At 41.2% G+C, this 18995-nt stretch overlaps 2 protein-coding genes across 9 annotated transcripts in view; one reads left to right on the plus strand and one right to left on the minus strand.

The window, feature by feature from the left end:
* The window catches only part of LOC125539630, a 28923-nt gene extending 11370 nt beyond the window's left edge, over positions 1-17553 (plus strand). For 3 of the 8 annotated variants that reach the window (XR_007296910.1, XR_007296912.1, XR_007296909.1), the window contains exons 5-7: positions 11662-15949; positions 16464-16613; positions 16806-17553. The gene's annotated coding sequence lies outside the window, so the exon portion shown is untranslated. Of the gene's footprint in view, positions 1-3279; positions 6659-6907; positions 15950-16463; positions 16614-16805 lie in introns of those variants that run through there. The other 5 variants (XR_007296911.1, XR_007296915.1, XR_007296914.1 and 2 more) reach the window with 5 other exon arrangements.
* Positions 16515-17126, minus strand: LOC125539631 (norbelladine synthase-like). Its single transcript, XM_048703130.1, has 2 exons — positions 16929-17126; positions 16515-16816 (listed from the first exon to the last, which is right to left on the minus strand). The coding sequence occupies exons 1-2, from the start codon at positions 17116-17118 to the stop codon at positions 16515-16517; spliced, it is 492 nt and encodes a 163-aa protein (XP_048559087.1). The 5' UTR covers positions 17119-17126.
* Positions 17554-18995: the final 1442 nt, after the last annotated feature.

The raw sequence follows: 18995 nt of genomic DNA on the forward strand, positions 1-18995 counted from the left end.
GGACGAGACTCGTCAAAAGTCACACCCTGAGGAATGCGCATTCACCGATTGATAGGATCCCAACATTGATAGCCCTTGTGCTCATCAGCGTAACCTAAGAAGACACATTCCATAGACTAAGCAGTCAGTTTGGCGCGTTCAGGGGGGGAGAAGAACGTAGTAAACACAACAAAACAAATGAAGCGCTCAGTAGCCATGAGAACGACAAACAAACACTCGATAGGAATGTCACCTTGCAAAGCAAGGAAGGCTGACTTTGACGGGGTAGGTGGAAGTAGAAACAACTTCAACCCAAAAGTGAGGTGAAAGAGAGGTGTTGATCTTCGATGCATAAGCCGCCTCAAGAAGTTGACGATGCTTACACTCAGCAAACCATTCTGAGCATCAGGGCCACAACATGAGAACTGAGAAAGTGTGCCCTGCTCAGCAAGGAATCCGCACAACAAATGATAGATGAACTCACAAGCAAAATCTTCATGGAAGACACAATTGGGAGTGGAAAACCCGGTATGAAGCATGGGGGCGAACTTCTTACTGATAGATAAGACCTCACTACAAGAAAATCATACAATATATCCATGTGTGTTGAGAGAAAACATCTATAAAGATAATATAGTGGTGATGGCCTCTTTTTGAGGCAAAGGGAGTTGGACCCCAAACATCAAAATGAATAAGACAGAAAGGACGAGACACAATCTCACTAGTAATTGAACCTGTTTGCCAAGCCGACAAACCTAATAGTCTAAAGACACCGCTAGAGATAGGTCCAAGAAGACCACTTTGAACTAAGGATGAGAAACAAGAACCACACAAGTGAAAAAGATGATGATGCCACAAAGAGACAGTAAACGAAGTAACCAAGGCGAAGAGACTGTCGATGGTGGCAGCAAAGCGACCAGTCAAGCTCCCAGAGGATGTGGGAGTTACAACGATGATGGCCAACACAAGTAAAGCATCCATCTGAGGATCGTAATCAGAACAAGAGTTAAACTAAAGAATGGTTGTACAACCAAAGTCGACAATCTGACCACCTAAAATGAGCTGAACGGGCCAAGGAATATGAGCAAAAGAATTAACATGAAAAGACCACTTCGAACTAAGGATGAGAAACAAGAACCACACAAGTGACACAGGCGATGGTGCCACAAAGAGACAATAAACGAAGTAACCAAGGCAGAGAGACTGTCGACATTGGTTGCAAAGGGACCAATCAAGCTCCCAGAGGACCTGGGAGTTACAACGACGATGGCCAACACCAAGTAAAGCATCCATCTGAGGTTACTAATCAGAACAAGAGTTAAACTAAAGAATGACTGTACAACCAAAGTCGACAATCTGACCACCTAAAATGAGTTGCATGGGCCAAGGATTAACATGAAAAGACGAAGTAGTAAGAGTGCCTCGACTGCCGACTTGGAGGGAAGTTCCATCAGTAGTAAGAACATGAACATGAGAATTTGAAGGTCGAATAGCTGACAAACTCAAAGAATCATAAACTTTTTGAAAATACGTCCAGTATCAAGGATTCATAGAGATGTACTTGATTGTGTAAAAGTGGTCACTCAGTACTAGAAAAATCAATGGCAAAACTTGTTGATGGAGAACCCAAAGAATCAGCTAGTAGACATGGAAGTCGCCTAATCTCCAGTGTAGTCACTGTCTCAACTGAAGAGGTTGCCGAAGAAGTATTGTGCGATGAAACTAGAAGTAGCAAGTAGGTGTTATGTTAAAAGATCAAACACCCAGAAGTATTTCTCTTTCTTCTTTGTTTAGTTTAATTTGGTTTTTGATTGTTTTCTTTTGTGTTCCTTTTTTTTTGCTCCCTATTTTTTCTGTTTGTTTGTTGTTTGCTTTTAAAAGAAACCCTCCTTTAGTTCTTTTGGTATTTTTAAGTTCTTTCAGAAAACAATAAAAATATTTCTTCGTTCTCTTTGCTTTTTCTTTGGAAGTTTATTTGATTGCCTCTTTGTTCAAACTTTGGAAATCTTCTACCTTTGCGTTCTTTTTTGCCTTTGATAAAAACCAAATATTCTAAATTATTTTTGTTGTGTTTCTCTGGGTTCTTTGCATTTATGTTTCAGAAAATTCAAAAATATTTCTCTTTCGTCGTTCTTTTGTTTTCTATTGGTTGTTCTTTTTGACTTTTCTTTATTGTTTCTTTCATCTTTGTGTTTAACTTGCAAAACCCAAAATTTCCAAAAAGATTTTTCGTTTGCATCTTATTGAGTGCCAAGTGTTTGTTGTGTTTTTTTACCCCCTATTGTTTGTGTGTTGTTTGCTTTTGAAAGAAACCCAAAAAGATTTATTTTTTCCTTTCGTTCTTTTTGCTTTTCCTTTGGAAGTTTATTTGATTTTGTCTTTAAAACTTCGAAAATCTTCTTTTTGCATGTTTGCCTTCTTTGAGAAAAGAAAAAAAATCCAAAAATATTTTTGAAGTGTTTTTTGAGTTCTTTTTTGCCTTCTATGTTTTAGAAAATCCAAATATATTTCTTTTTCTTTGTTCTTCTGTTTTCCATTGTTTTCTTCTGGTTGTTCTTTTTGGATTTTCTCCGTTGTTTTCTTTTTGTCGTTTCTTTCGTCTTTGTGTTTAAGTTGCAAAACCAAACATCCCAAAAGATTTCTCGTTTGCGTCTTATTGAGTCCTAATTGTTTCCTTTGTTTTCTTTTGGTTATTCTTTTTCTCTTTTCTTTCTTTTTTTCTTTTTGTCGTTTCTTTCGTCTTTGTGTTTAAGTTGTAAAACCCAAACATTCCAGAAAGATTCTTGTTTGCGTCATATGGAGTCTTAATTGTTTGAAATGTTTTTTTGCTTCCTATTTTTTCTTTTGTTTCTTTGTTGTTTGCTATTAAAAGAAACCCAAAAAGATTTCTTTATCTTTTTATTCTTCTGATGTTATTTGAGAAAACCACAAAAATATTTCCTCATTTTTTTCTTTGGATGTTTATTTGATTACCTCTTTGTTAAAACTTTGAAAATCTTTTATCTCTGCTTCTCTTTGCCTTCTTTGAGAAAAGCCAAAATTCCAAAATCATTTCTCTGTGTTTCTCTTAGTTGTTCTTTCCCTTTTATTTGTCAGAAAATCCATAATTAAAATATTTTCTTTCGTTGATCTTTTGCTTTCTTTTGATTGTTCTTCTTGGCATATTTTTTGATGTTTTCTTTTTGCTATTTCGTCTTTGTGTTGAAGTTGCACACGTTCAAAAAAAAGTTGCAAAACCCAAAAATTCCACAAAGATTTCTCTTTTGAGTCTTAAGTGTCTGTAGTGTTTGCTTCCTATTGCTTCTTTTGTTTTTTGTTCTTTGCTTTTAAAAGAAACCCAAAAAGATTTCTTTCTCCTTTTGTAGTTTTGTTCTTTTGAAGTTGTTTGAGAAAATAATAAAATATTTCTTGGTTCTTTTTTGCTTTTCTTTTGGATGTTTATTTGATTTCCTCTTTGTTGAAACTTTGGAAATCTTTTATCTTTGCTTCTCTTTGCATTCTTGTTTGCCTTATTTGAGAAGAAACAAAAATTTCAAATTATTTTTGTTATGTTTCTCTGAGTTCTTTGCCTTTTGTGATTTAGAAAATCCAAAAATATTTCTCTTTCGTTGTTCTTTTGTTTTCGTTTGTTTTTTTGGCTGTTGTTTTTGGCTTTTCTCTGTTGTTTTCTTTTTGTTGTTTGTTTCGTCTTTGCGTTTATTTATGTTGCAAAACTTACAAATTCCAAAAATATTTCTTGTTTGCGTCTTATTGAGTCTTAAGTATTGTGAACCAAAAATATTTCTGACTGGCTCTTATCTGCTTTATTGTTGAACTAATGAAAAGACCAAAAATATTTCCCTTGTCTTCTCTTTTGTACAAATTGTCCAGTAGTAAACCTGCAAAACCTATCGATAGAGAACCAAAAGAAGCAGCTAGTAAACATTGAAGTCGCGTAATCTCGAGTGTAGTGAGGAGGTCAACTGAAGAGGTTGACGAAGAAGCACAAGGCTATGAGTAAAAATTAAAAGAAGTAGGTGTCGAAGTCGTGCAATCTCTGTTCCTCGTCGATCCGGTTTGGCGTCCTTCCCCTGGTTGCAGGTTCTGTGCCACGGACTTGAAGTTGCATCCCATGTTCCCTTTGGTGGCCCTTGGCCTCGGTGACAGGTAGCGTCGTGCACACATCTTGCGGGGTAAGAATGTTGAGGAAATCGCTATCTGGTAACTGCTCACTCAACTTGGGAGTAGTGATTAATCGTTGAATCGGCGTATTAACCGGATTAACCGGTCAACCACTAATTAGTGGATTTTTCAACTCAATAGAAGCAAATTTTGTATGGAGGGAAAATCTACATTGCAAATAGGAGGCAAATGGCACCGTTTTCTTTTCTCAATAGACCACAAACATGTATACAACAACAATCATCCATGTGGGCATCAAAAGTCATCAACAAACATTTATACAACATTTTTTGCTAAATTCTGCCCGTGTCGCAACTCTAAGAGATGGTGGCCACACGATGACGACAGACAGAGGGAAGGTGACGGCCTTCGTGAAGGGCATCTGAACGGGTCGGTTGCAGTAGGTGTTATGTCACGAAGGAGGGGAAGTAGCGGTGCGTAGAGGGAGAAGAGGAAGCGGCGACACACATGGGAGGAGGGAAAGTGGCAGCACGCCGACGAGGACTTGGTCGGCCGCCATCTAGGTCGGGAGGGGATGAAAGGAGCAAGAGGGGTGACAGGAGGGCTAAACCCTAGCTATTTAGGAGCGGGAGGGTTTATGGGCCAAACAATTGGGCTTTGTTTGCCCACAAATTAACATGCCAACAATGATTAATCAGCCTGACAACAGATTAGTCGGTCTAACCGACCATTTAATCGGTCTGGCAAGTTAACGTGATGAATATACAAGTGATGGGATGAGCATAGGGAGGAAGGGAAATGAGACCCCACATGCCGGTGTGTTCAAGAGCAGCAATCTCCTCTGCCATCGCATGTCGCCGTTCGGGATGAACATGGCGTCACGGTATGTCGTATTGTGAAGAGCAGCACTAGAATACCCATAGCGATCAATATGCGGAAGCGGGCGAGCGCAGAAGCCATAAGTAGGATGAGCTAGAGGTGGTGCATTGCTAACAAAAGAAGATATAATAGTCGAGGGAGATGGCTCATCGAAAGATGACACATTAGAAGAATCCACAACATGCGGATGACTAGTGCAATAAAGAAGAGGATTGGGCGGGGAAGTCTTAGGGAATGAACGAGGTGGGGAAGCCGCGGGTGACGATGATGTGGGGTCTACAACAGTAGTACAAGAAGACACATGGGAATGGAAGAGGGCAATACGTGAGTGATAGGACACATCAACACGATTATGGTTGGTGAGTTCATGCTTTTCAGGATAGCACGCAATATTGATAGCATTTGTACTGTTTGACAAAGGAGGAGTAGGTCTAGTGACAAAAACATCAAAATCCTCAAGCAACCATCGTAACCAAGTCACCTCTGTTGTCAACAGAGGTATAGCTTGCAACTTAGCCTTTGCACTCAAAGGGAATAGCGCAGTCTGTTTCTTTGTCTTTTGGGCAATGAGAAAACCATCAAGAAAACACAGTAAGTACAACGGGACGAGCAAACTTGTGCATAGGAATAAGGAGACGGTGAGGTAGTTCCACAAAGATATTGTAGAACCGGGGGAGGGGGTGACTCAAAGTGGATTAAAGTGGGAGCAAAGACAAGCTGACTTAGAATGAGAACGTGATATGAAATGTCTGGACGAGTGACATCTAAATACAAGACTCCCAACAAGATGACGATAGCGTGTCAGATCAAACAAAGGTGGACGTTGAGCTCCATGGCAGTGTCAATAGTGACTTTATCACTAAGCAGCATGAGCAAGAAGATACTGAATGTACTTCTCTTAGGAAATAAAGAAGCCATCAGAGGTAGAATAAACCTCAATTCCAAGGAAGTAACAAAGAGGACCAATATTAGACATAAAAACTATTCACTAAGATGAACCTTCAAAAAGGCAATGCACTCAGAGTTGTTGGCAGTGATGATCATGTCATCGACATATAGAAGCAAAGTTTGACCCTGAGTTGAAAGATGGTATAAAGTGCAGATCATAAGCATTTGGCAAAAACTGGTCGCAGTTATCGCTGAGACAAAACACTCAAACCGGATACGAGGGGCTAAAGGCATAGAGAGACCAACAAAGACGCCAAATCGTGCCATCAGGAAAAAAAATCTAGGTGGTGGCTACATGTATACCTTCTCATGCAACTCACGATTAAGAAAGAACATAAGTAGGTTGAGCTGGAGGAGGTGCGTTGTCAATAGAAGGAGACATAGTAGTCGAGGGAGATAGCTCATTGAAAGATGACACATCAGAAGAATCCACAAGATGTGGACGACTAGTGTAGTAAAGAAGAGGATGAGGATGAATCACCGGGGAAGGCTTAGGGGAGATAGCTCATTGAAAGATGACACATCAGAAGAATCCACAAGATGTGGACGACTAGTGTAGTAAAGAAGAGGATGAGGATGAATCACCGGGGAAGGCTTAGGGGAGATAACTCATTGAAAGATGACACATCAGAAGAATCCACAAGATGTGGACGACTAGTGTAGTAAAGAAGAGGATGAGGATGAATCACCGGGGAAGGCTTAGGGGACGAACGAGGTGGGGAAGCTGCAGGTGACGATGAATCATCGGGGAAGGCTTAGGGGAGATAGCTCATTGAAAGATGACACATCAGAAGAATCCACAAGATGTGGACGACTAGTGTAGTAAAGAAGAGGATGAGGATGAATCACCGGAGAAGGCTTAGGGGAGATAGCTCATTGAAAGATGACACATCAGAAGAATCCACAAGATGTGGACGACTAGTGTAGTAAAGAAGAGGATGAGGATGAATCACCGGGGAAGGCTTAGGGGACGAACGAGGTGGGGAAGCTGCAGGTGACGATGATGTGGGGTCTACAATAGTCGTATAGGAAGACACATTGGAATGGATGGACAAGGGCAATATATGAGTGATAGGTGTATCGGCAAAAGCTAGGAAAGAAATATCCTCAATGAGAGAGGCTGAAGGAGAGAATCGATGTGGATAGGAAGGCTCATCAAAAGTTGCACTCGGAGGAATGCTTATCCGCCGATCGATACGATCCCAACACTGATAGCCCTTGTGCTCATCAGTAACCTAAGAAGACACATTCAATATACTAAGCAGTCATTTTGAGGGGCAAGAAGAACGTGTTAGACGCAACAAAACAAACGAAGCAATTGAGTAGCCACGTGAATGACCAAAAAGACACTCAAGAGGAATATCGCCCTGCAAAGCAAGGAAGGCTGACTGTTGATGAGGTAGGTGGATTTAGAAACAACCTCAACCCAAAAGTGAGGTGGAAGACAAGCGTTGATCTTCAATGCACAAGCTGCCTCAAGAAGGTGACGATGCTTAGCAAATAATTCTAAGCATCAGGACCACGACAAGAGAACTAAGAAAGTGTGCCCTGCTCAACAAGGAATCCGCACAACAAATGATTGATAAACTCGCAAGCAAAATCTGCATGGAAGGCATAGATAGGAGTGGAAAATTGGGTATGAAGCATGGCGGCAAACTTCTTACTGATAGATAAGACCTCACTAGAAGAAAAGCATAAAATATATCCATGTGTGTCTAGAGAAATCATCTATAAAGATAATATAGTAGCGATGTCCTCCTTTTGAGGCAAAGGGATCTGGACCCCAAACATCGAAGTGAACAAGATCGAAAGGACGATGAGACACAATCTCTCTATGAGGATAATGTAACTTAACCTGTTTGCTAAGCCAACAAACCGACAACCTAAAGATAAACCGCTAGAGACAGATCCAAGAAGACCACGTCGAACTAAGGATGGGAGACTAGAGCCACACAAGTGACCAAGACGATGATGCCAAAAGAGTCGGTAAACAAAGTAACCGAGGCGAAGAGACTGGCGGTGGTGGCAACAAAGGGAAGGTTAAGCCAGATAAGCTCCCAAAGGACCTGGGAATTACAAGGTTGAAGGCCAACACCAAGTAGAGCATTCGTGTGAGGATTCTAATCAGAACATGAACATGAGAATCTGGAGGTCAAATGGTTGACAAACTGGAAGAATCATAAGTTATATGAAAATACGTCCAGTACCAAGGATCCATGGAGATGTACCTGGTTTTGTAAAAAGTGGTCACTCGGTACAAGAAAAATTAGTAGCAAAACATGTTGATGTTGAACCAAAAGAAGCCACAAGTAGATACTGAAGTCGTCTAACCTCCGGTGTAGTTAGGGTCTCAACTGAAGAAGTTGACAAAGACGTACCGGGCAATGAAACTAGAAGTAGGAAGTAGGTGTTCTGTTAAAGATCGGAAACCCAAAAGTATTTCTCGTTCTTCTTGTTTGGTTTCATTTGGTTTTTGATCTCTTTCTTTTGTGTTCTTTATGGTTTTTTTCCTTCTTATTGTTTCTTTTATTTATTTGTTTGCTTTTACAAGAAACCACAAAACATTTCTTTCTCCTTTTTTTCTTTTGAAGTTCTTTGAGAAAACAACAAAAATATTTCTTCGTTATTTTTGCTTTTTCTTTGGAAGTTTATCTGATTGCCTCTTTGTTGAAACTTTGGAAATCTTTTATCTTTGCTTGTCTTCGTTTTATTGTTTGCCTTCTTTGAGAAAACAAAAAAAATCAATTTTTTTTGTGTAGTTCTTCACCTTTTATATTTAAAGAAATCCAAAAATATTTCTCTTCCATTTTTCTTTTGTTTTCCTTTGTTTTCTTTTGATTGTTCTTTTTGGCTTTTCGTCCTGTTTCTTTTTGTTCTTTCTTTTGTCTTTGTGTTTGAGTTCCAAAACCCAAAAATTGCAAAAAGATTTCTTGTTTGCGTCTTATTGAGTCTTGAGTGTTTAAAGTGTTCTTTTTGTTCTTTTTTCTTCCTATTTCTTCTTTTGTATGTTTGTTTGTTGTTTTCAAGAAACCCCAAAATATTTCTTTGTGCTTTTGTTCTTTTGATGTTGAGAAAACAACAAAAATATTTCCTCGTTCGTTTTGCTTTTTCTCTGGAAGTGTATTTGATTGCCACTTTGTTGAAACTTTGAATATGTTTTACCTTTGCTTGTCTTTACGTTCTTGTTTGCCTTCTTTAAGAAAAAACAGAAGTTCCAAAAATATTTTTGTTGTGTTTCTTTAAGTTCTTTGCCTTTTATGTTTCCAGAATCCAAAAACATTTCTTTTTCGTTGTTCGTTCGTTTTTCTTGTTTTCTTTTGGTCGTTCTTTTTGGCTTTTCTTTGTTGTTTTCTTTTCATCGTTTCTTTTGTCTTTGTTTTTAAGTTGCAAAACCCAAAAAATCCAAAAGATTTCTCATTTGCTCTTATTGAGTGTCAACTGTTTGAGGTGTTCTTTTTGTTTTTCTCTTCCTATTTTTTCGTTTGGATGTTTGTTTGTTGTTTGCTTTTAAAAGTAACCCCAAAAGATTTCTTTGTCCTTTTGTTCTTTCGAAGTTCTTTGAGAAAACAAAAAGAATATATTTCCTTGTTCGTTTTGCTTTTTGTTTGAAAGTTTATTTGATTGCCTCTTTGTTGAAACTTTGAAAATCTTTTATCTTTGCTTCTTTGTACACTCTTGTTTGTCTTATTTGAGAAAAAACAAAAATTCCAAAAATATTTCTGTTATGTTTCTTTAAGTTCTTTTTTGCCTTTTATGTTTCCAAAAATCCAAAAAATATTTATGTTCTGGTGTTCTTTTGGTTGTTCTTTTTGGCTTTTCTTTGCTCTTTTCTTTTTGTCGTTTCTTTCGTCTATGTGTTTAAGTTGCAAAACCCAAAAATTCCAAAAGATTTCTCGTTTGCGTCTTATTGAGTCTCAAGTGTTTGAAGTGTTCTTTTTGATTTTTTTATTCCTATTTTTTCTTTTGTTTGTTTGTTGTTTGCTTTTAAAATAAACCCCCAAATATTTCTTTATCCTTTTGTTCTTTTGAAGTTCTTCGAGAAAACAACAAAAATATTTCCTCATTCATTTTGCTTTTCTTTGGAAGTTTATTTGATTGCCTCTTTGTTGAAACTTTGAAAATATTTTATCTTCGCTTCTCTTTAAGTTCGTTTGCCTTCTTTGAGGAAAAACCAAAATTCCAAAAAATATTTCTATTGTGTTTCTTTCAAGTTTTCTTTGCTTTTTATGTTTCTGAAAATCCAAAAATATTTCTCTTCCGTTGTTCTTTTGTTTTCTTTTGGTTCCTTTTGGCTTTTCTTTGTTTTCTTTTTGTCGTTTTTTTGGTCTTTGTGTTTAAATTGCAAAACCCAAATATTCCAAAAAGATTTCTCGTTTGTTTCTTATTGAGCGTTAAGTGTTTGAAGTGTTCTTTTTGATTATTTTTCTTTCCTATTTTTTTGTTTGCTTTTAAAGGAAACCCCAAAGATTTCTTTGTCCTTATGTTCTTTTGAAGTTCTTTGAGAAAATAAAACAAAATTCTTGCTCTTTTTCTTTGAAAAGTTTATTTGATTGCCTCTTTGTTGAAACTTTGAATATCTTTTATATTTGCTTCTCTCTGCGTTCTTGTTTGCCTTCTTTGAGAAAAAAAACGAAAGTTCCGAAAATATTTCTGTTGTGTTTCTTTGAGTTCATCTTTGCCTTTTATGTTTTCGAAAATCCAAAAATATTTCTCTTTCGTTGTTCTTTCGTTTTCTTTTGGTTGTTCTTTTTTCTTTTCTTTGTTGTTTTCTTTTTATCGTTTCTTTCGTCTTTGTGTTTATGTTGCAAAACCCAAAATTTGCAAAAAGATTTCTTGTTTTCGTCTTATTTAGATGAACTGTTTGGATGTTAATCCCCTCTTGAATACTTCTTCGTTTTTTATCAAATTTTAGTCCTTGATGATTCTCACTTGGATTATTTGAGGTTCTCTAGAAACTAGGATTATCACATATGTTTAAGCATTAGCAACTTATCTGTTTATCAATCTTCATTTATATGATCTCTCCTTCTATTTAATTTCTTCATCTATGTTTTCAACAATTCTGGTTTGCATTTGTGTCCTTTTGCCTAGAAATTTGGATTATACATCTTAACGGGAGCGTCTTCATGATGAGTTAGGATTATAGTTATCCTATTTCATTTCTTTGTCTTCGGGGTTTAACTTTGTCATGAATTCTGATTTGGATTTGTTGGTGTTCTTTGAAAATTGGAATTATAAGGGTTATGTTTTCTTTGGATGCCACATAAACGGAGGGTAGTAGTCACGTAGAGATGAATCAATGGTTGGAGAGGTTTTGTTTTTGTTAATGGCTAGTTTGACTTTGATGATCTCATTTTGGTATGTATGTCATCTTTGGATGCCACAGAAACTGAGGGTAGTAGTTCCGTAGAGATGAATCAATGGCTGGAGTGGTTTTATTTTTGTTAATGGCTAATTTGATTTGTTATGGTTCAACAGTTTTTTTATTTGGTCAGATCTTCTTGGATGATGTTTTGGTGTTGAACTGGAGTTTAATTATTTGGATAATAATCCCTTTTGATTACTTCTTGTTTGCATAGTATAATTTAGTCCCTTATGATTCTTACTTGGATTATTGGTGGTTCTAAATACGGCTTGGTGGGAGCAACTTATTTGTTAATCTATTTTGGATGAACTAATCTTTATTTAATTTGTTCTCAGCTTTCACCTTGTATGTATCCCTTGCATATGTAGGGTTGGGTACTCTCCGATATGCATAGAGATCAGGTTCTTCAAGGGCATCATCATATTCTTCACCTTCTAAAAATTCAGCGTCCTCTTGTTGCCGCCATCGTCATTTTCCTCCTCTTCAGGCGGTGTGGCGGTCTTCCCCTTGGTAGGAGCGCGGCGAGCCGCAATCACCTTCACTGGCTCCAGCTCAAGTAGTGCTACCATCGCTGGGCTCAGAGCTTTCCCAAGCAGCAAAGGTATGGATAGGAAGGCAGCGAAAGCAGCAAACTACTGCAAACATCAACAAGTCAAGGCAGGATGAAGAAGAGAAGAAAAGCCACTATGAATCTTAAGGCCACACGGCCCCGGGCTCGAGAACACTTGCGTCACTTGAGGGTTGGCAGCGCTAAAAGGCTCCATTGCGACAGTGAGCGGAATTTTGTTTGACCCTAGATCTTTTAGGGTGACGATGCGGGCTCGCAGCTTGTCGTTGCTGAGCTCTCGTGCCGTTGCCTGAGTCGGATTTTAAGGCCCCATGTATCTTGGGGTGAGCCCGAGTGGCTGGACTCGCCGCTCGAGATACATCTCCAAGACTTGCTCCCCGGTCAGCCCGTGGTCGATCAGGCTCTCCACCGCCTTGATCAGCCCCCGAGCATTGCTAGATGTCTTCTTCATCGGCTTCCAAGATCTCTCAGATGCTTGGGTGGCTCATTGATGAAAGGCGGCAGATCTCCCGCGAGCCCCAAAGCATAGAACCCTTATGCCAGTTGCAGACTGACTTCGCCAAAGCAATCTTGAAGTAGTTCGATTCAAGCTGGAGCTGGAGGTTTGGCGCCTTCAAGGTCGCGGATATCATCGCCATTCTTCTAGACCTTCACCAGGAAGTAGTATCAAAATAACTCGAAGTTTGGGTTTGTCCCGAGGAAGCATTCGCAAAGGGTGATGAAGTTGGCGATTGGAGAATGGCGTTGGGTGTCAAATGATGCAACTGACACCCGTAGGAGAACAGAAGCCCGCGCACAAAGCTGTGCAGAGGGAAAGCCAAACCTCGACAAAAGAACTGCTAGTGCAACACTTGCTTGTGCCGACCGACGCCAGGATGGCCTCGGTCCCCGCCGTCATCCATTGAAGTACCTCCCAAGGCAGCAGAAAGTTGTCTTCAACCAACGCAGTGGAGAAGAACCACTTGTCCGTGGTCTCGCCCGCCTTCTCGTTGGCGGAAGCGTTGTCCTTCCACTTGTCAGCGGTGGTGGCCTTGGGAATGCTCCGGCCACGACCTCGACCACGGTCTCCCTCAACTCACACCATCAGCGGCTCGCTTGGGTGGAGAAGGAAAGAAAGGGAGGGCTTGAGGAGCAAGAGCTTGCGACGATGGCGGTTCCGACGGGGGAGGGAGAAGCAGTAGCGGAATCTACGAGAGGAAAAGAGGAAGTGGGGAAATGCCTCTCTCCCCCCTCTTTATATCCCATCGGGAAACCCAAGCAACGGCTTTGGCAGGTCGACAACTGCCCCATTTCCTTTGCGGTTTCTCACTACGCAGGATGTGGGCGCGGAGATCCAGGCATTATCATCATGATGCAGCGGTCAAAGCGGAACCGACTGGCTATCTCCCTATCTTTACGACAGTGATGACGGGATGTGACAAAGCGAGCGGCAACGACGCCTAGGTTCCTATGGCTAGCAATTGATTTGAAGAAGACTTGACACCGGAGGCCGCACAGCCATGAAGCTGTGAAGACGCGACGCCGAAGGCTGTGTAGCCGTGAAGCCGCAACATTGCAAAGACGCATACCGCGAAGCCATGAAGGTGAAAGATGCAAAACCGCTAGATCGCGGCACCACAAAATCAAGAGCTACGAAGCCATAGAGATGCGTCGCTGGAGGCCGCGTGATACGTAGATTTTGAGGTCGGGCTACCGGGAGCTAGACTGTGTCCATCACTAAGAAAGAGCCTGCCTGGATTTCGTTCTCAAGGCAGCAAGACTCCACAACTCCAGACAAGCTCGGGCGCTACCGACGGTACAATATACCGAGGGTGGCCCGTCTGCCGGGAAGCTCGAGACTTGGCTGGCTTCAGGGCCCAAGAGGCCTAGCGGCAGCCTTACCCAGCGATCGGTCCAAGGGTCCAGGCTTGGAGATAAAATTTATCCTTGGCGTGCAAGCCAAGAAGCTCTCACAATGAGGTCGGTTAGGATCCCTATCAACCCTAGCTCTCATCCCCTTTATAAGGCGAGGCTAGGGGTAGTCCGAGGCATCTGTTCCATTGCCCAGACCTCGGTAGCATTCATTATCCTCCACTTGTAACCCCCTCGCACGAGGTGCTGCCACATCAATCCAAAACAAAGCAGGAGTAGGGTACTACCTCGATCATGAGGTCTATGCTTTTAAGGCGTCGCCTAAGCGTCGCCTAGTCGTCGCCTAAGCGTCAAGGCGCCCCAGGATGGCAAGGCATCTACCCCGCCTTAGACAGACATGAAGTGTACGGTTGTGGATGCCCTAGTTCTGGCTGCTCCTGGGGCTTGGAGATGACGGCCCCGCTGTCTCCCGGCACCATGAAGAGGAGGGAGGACTGGGGGCTCCTGGGGCTTGCTGCTGTGAGGGAGAAGGGTGGGGCCATGAAGAGGAGAGGGGACTGGAGGAGGGAGGGAGGGCCAGAAGGGTGTGGCTTCGTGGCGGCTGTGGTGGGAAAGAAGGGAAGGAGATAGTGGAATTAGGTCACGGGGGTGTATATGGCCACTAAATGGGCTTTTGGGCCACTGGGAGGTGCATAAGTAGTGGCCCATCTCTCAGCCATTGCTCTTTTTCTAGTATTAATATGTGCAGACCTATTAATAACTCTATTCCTGCAATGTTTAAGGCGTCGCCTTGCCTCGCCTTACCGCCTCGCCTTGGCACTTAGGCGTCAGAGCGGCCCTCCTCCGCCTTATGACGCTTTACCGCCTTAAAAACATAGCATGAGGTCTCAAACCTGGGTAAAACCCCCGTGTGAACTCCCTTTACTTCCGACTACTGTCTCCACCCTAACGGGGGCACTGACGGTTTTCTGCACCATCATTGGTACTCTGGTAGTGAGTTGGAATCTGTTTAAATCGTTTGGTTTGCGATCTATCTCTCAAGGTTTGGTCCATTATATGTACCCTTGATCCCCATGTTGGTCTTCTGCGCTTGTCGGTTGCACGATATATTTAGGAAGTTAGAGTTGTGGATACAAACCTTGGAATGCTTAGTAGAACTAAAACCGAGTACATAATGTGCGGTTTCAGTACTACTAGGTGTGAGGAGGTGGAGGTTAGCCTTGATGGGCAGGTGGTGCCTCAAAAAACACCTTTCGATATTTGGGGTCAATGCTGCAGGAGGATGGGGGTATTGATGAACATGTGAACCATCGAATCAAAGCCGGATGGATGAAGTGGCGCCAAGCTTCTGGCATTCTCTGTGACAAGAGAGTGCCACAAAAGCTAAAAGGCAAGTTCTACAGGACGGCGGTTCGACCCGCAATGTTTTATGGCGTTGAGTGTTGGCCGACTGCGACATGTTCGACAGTTAGGTGTGGCGGAGATGCGTATGTTGAGATGGATGTGTGGCCACATGAGGAAGGATCGAGTCCGGAATGATAATATACGAGATACAGTTGGGGTAGCACCTATTGAAGAGAAGCTTGTCCAACATCATCTGAGATGGTTTGGCCGTATTCAGCGCAGGCCTCTAGAAGCTCTAGTGCATAGCGGTCGGTTAAAGCATGCGGAGAATGTCAAGAGAGGTCGGGGTAGACCGAATTTGACATGGGATGAGTCCGTTAAGAGAGACCTGAAGAATTGGAGTATGACCAAAGAACTAGCTATGGACAGGGGTGTGTGGAAGCTTGCTATCCATGTGCCAGAGCCATGAGTTGGTTGCGAGATCTTGTGGGTTTCACCTCTAGCCTACCCCAACTTGTTTGGGACTAAAGGCTTTGTTGTTGTTGGTCTCGTGGGCAAACCTTTGCTCTGTAACTGAGTCAGGTCAGTGCCTTTTCGGTGGTTTGTTCGATTCATTTGTGTTGGCCTCCATGCGTTGGTTGCAGGACTGAATCTGGTATGTGGAGATCATGTCGATGGGGGTTTGAGGAAGGTCTGATTTGAAGGGCCATCTCCCTGTGGTCTTCTGTTCATGAGTTCCATCATTCATCATTTAATAGGAGGTGGATTCAGTGTCCTGATTTATTCTTATTGTAGCAGTTGATCTTGCTTTTGGTATGTGTGTATGTTCTCCTTTACTTGCAGCAGAAGCAGGAGGGTAGTAGTTCTGCAGAGATGAATCAAAGGCTGGCGAGGTTTGGTTTCTGTTCATGGCTGATTTGATTCGTTACAGTCAACTGTTATTTTCATTTGGTCAGATCTTCTCGAATGTGGTGTTGAACTACTCATCAACCTAGAACTTCGTGATTGTTTGGATGATATAATCCCCTCTCGATTCAGCTTCTTCATTTGCACAATACAATTTAGTCCATCTTGCCATCAATCTGAGTCATATATATCTTGTGTTTATTCGGCTTAACTGGTCATAACTGCAAAATGCATATGCGTGAGAATATTTTCCAAAATTCCAAGTATGTGATGATACATAATGAAATCCGTGGTACTTTTTTAATCAAACCTAAATTAACCAAAACAAGTTAAGGTACATTTCTTCGAGAAAAGGAGCATCAAGGCTCCCAACTTCATTTTCATGAAACTAATAAAGTTAAGGTACATGGACCGCAAAATATCTATATATCAACTATGTGATATTCATATGATCAAACATACTATCCTAATATGTTTGATCATTGGTCATTTATTTTTCAGGGAAAACACACAACAGCATTGGTACACTTTTGCTCTGAGCTGTTGCAAGAATTAACTTCTCTGAGGGATCTTCTGCTCCTTGAGGTACCCTGCAAATTTCTCAGCAGTTGCAGCCAGAGGTCCGGTGCTGACCATAGCTTCAAGCCCGGGGTGAGTTTCCTCATTTATCTCATACACAATGGTCGATCTTATCACTGAAGAACTGGGTCCTTTGGCGATGATCTCGAACCTGACCATGTAATAGAGGAACCCGAGCTTCAGGATGTCTCCGTGGATCGTCTGCGCCTCCTTGATGTAGTTCTCATTGTCAACCTTGATGAATTTCTCCCTGTATGTCTCCAGGCCAGGGATCCCTAGCAAAAGCAGCAAACCGTTACTCGGTCAGTATGCACATGGACGACTTGAGGATTTTTTTTTTGAAAGCATACGAGTTGAGGATTGAAGGGTGGTTTCTGGATATCTGACCTGGAGCAAATGTGAGCTCCAAGATGGTGCCGACGTCGCCGTCGCCGCTCACGAGCTGTATCTTGGCGAGCACCTGCGGGAGAAGCTCTGGCAGCAGCTCGGCCGCACGGAGCGTGCCGTAGAGCCCCCATAGCTCGGCGGCGGGCACATCGGCCTCGAACTCGTGAACCTTGTTCCTCCTCATCGCCATGGACTTGATGGACTGTAATGCTTGGCGCAGAAAGCAAATTCCCTTGCCTACTCTAATTCTCTCTGGAAAAGCATGGTCATGCTCTCAAAATTGAGCATCTCCCAGAGGCCAGCAGAGTGCTCCATTCACCGCTAGCGCGCCTTTCACCGCTGGTGGCATGTCCTTGATGGTGGGGACGGCCGGTGAGGAAGATGGAGCCAGCGGCCGGCGATCATCGGCATGGGATTTGTTGCTGCACGCTATGGTTATGTATTTGTTTTTCTTTTTGGGGGAAAGGGTTTTATCCCTGGTTTCTTTACGAAATCATAGATGTTCTTACAGAATATGTAAAACGGAAACAATTTTGGAACCATCTGTTTCAACAGTGTGACAAAATATATCCAATATCCCAGTTATATGAAGATCTCCTTTTGGGGAGATCAAAGTTTCATTTCACCTACAATTAATGCATGAACAATATTTGAAAATTACATGAACAATTTTCAAAACTACAAAAACATAATTATTTCAAGTACATGGACATTTTTTTCAACTCAAAAAGAGTACATGATTTAAAAAATGTCAACGTTTAAAAATTATATGCGTTCTAAAAGAATACCCACACTTTTTCGAATTTCATGAACATTTTTGAAAATACACTAATCTTTCCCAAAAGCACAGATATTTGTTATTCAGTATGGAAGAACATATTTTATAACACAAGATTATACTTAATTATTTCCATGATTTAAGCATATTTTATTTTATATTTTTTATCAAAATTCTGAAGTAAAAATACCTATTTTCTAACGGGCCACACAAATAGTGGCCCATGAAACGGGGCTGCCGGTAATGGGGCGTTAATTCCCGCACAAAGCGGTATACAGCGGGTGCGTCTATATAATGCTTGCAGTGACTCCTTTTTATTTGTACGCAAGCTTTATTAAGGTGTCACCACCGTTACTGGGACGAACAAAAGATTATCATGATGGCCTTGTTGAGAACCGACATCAACGAAGCGGCTTTAGCGAATCGTAGTTAGGAAACGTAGTTAGCGGTTATTAGTGTCCAAGCGTCGTACGGACGCATCTGTCCGTACAGGCGCCTCTTTGTATAGACGCCTTCACAATGCGTCCCAAATCTTGTATAAAACAGTGTGACAAAATATATCCAATATCCCAGTTATATGAAGATCTCCTTTTGGGGAGATCAAAGTTTCATTTCACCTACAATTAATGCATGAACAATATTTGAAAATTACATGAACAATTTTCAAAACTACAAAAACATAATTATTTCAAGTACATGGACATTTTTTTCAACTCAAAAAGAGTACATGATTTAAAAAATGTCAACGTTTAAAAATTATATGCGTTCTAAAAGAATACCCACACTTTTTCGAATTTCATGAACATTTTTGAAAATACACTAATCTTTCCCAAAAGCACAGATATTTGTTATTCAGTATGGAAGAACATATTTTATAACACAAGATTATACTTAATTATTTCCATGATTTAAGCATATTTTATTTTATATTTTTTATCAAAATTCTGAAGTAAAAATACCTATTTTCTAACGGGCCACACAAATAGTGGCCCATGAAACGGGGCTGCCGGTAATGGGGCGTTAATTCCCGCACAAAGCGGTATACAGCGGGTGCGTCTATATAATGCTTGCAGTGACTCCTTTTTATTTGTACGCAAGCTTTATTAAGGTGTCACCACCGTTACTGGGACGAACAAAAGATTATCATGATGGCCTTGTTGAGAACCGACATCAACGAAGCAGCTTTAGCGAATCGTCGTTAGGAAATGTAGTTAGCGGTTATTAGTGTCCAAGCGTCGTACGGACGCATCTGTCCGTACAGGCGCCTCTTTGTATAGACGCCTTCACAA

The sequence above is a fragment of the Triticum urartu genome, chromosome 2 (assembly GCF_003073215.2).
Source record: "Triticum urartu cultivar G1812 chromosome 2, Tu2.1, whole genome shotgun sequence".
Classification (NCBI taxonomy): domain Eukaryota; kingdom Viridiplantae; phylum Streptophyta; class Magnoliopsida; order Poales; family Poaceae; genus Triticum; species Triticum urartu.

Bases quoted from the DNA above. Each gene is read 5' to 3' on its own strand.
- LOC125539631 (XM_048703130.1), bottom strand. From the start codon at position 17,118: ATGGCGATGAGGAGGAACAAGGTTCACGAGTTCGAGGCCGATGTGCCC. The intron at 16,817-16,928 runs GTCAGATATCCA...TGCTTTTGCTAG, and splicing joins GGAGCTCACATTTGCTCCAG to GGATCCCTGGCCTGGAGACA.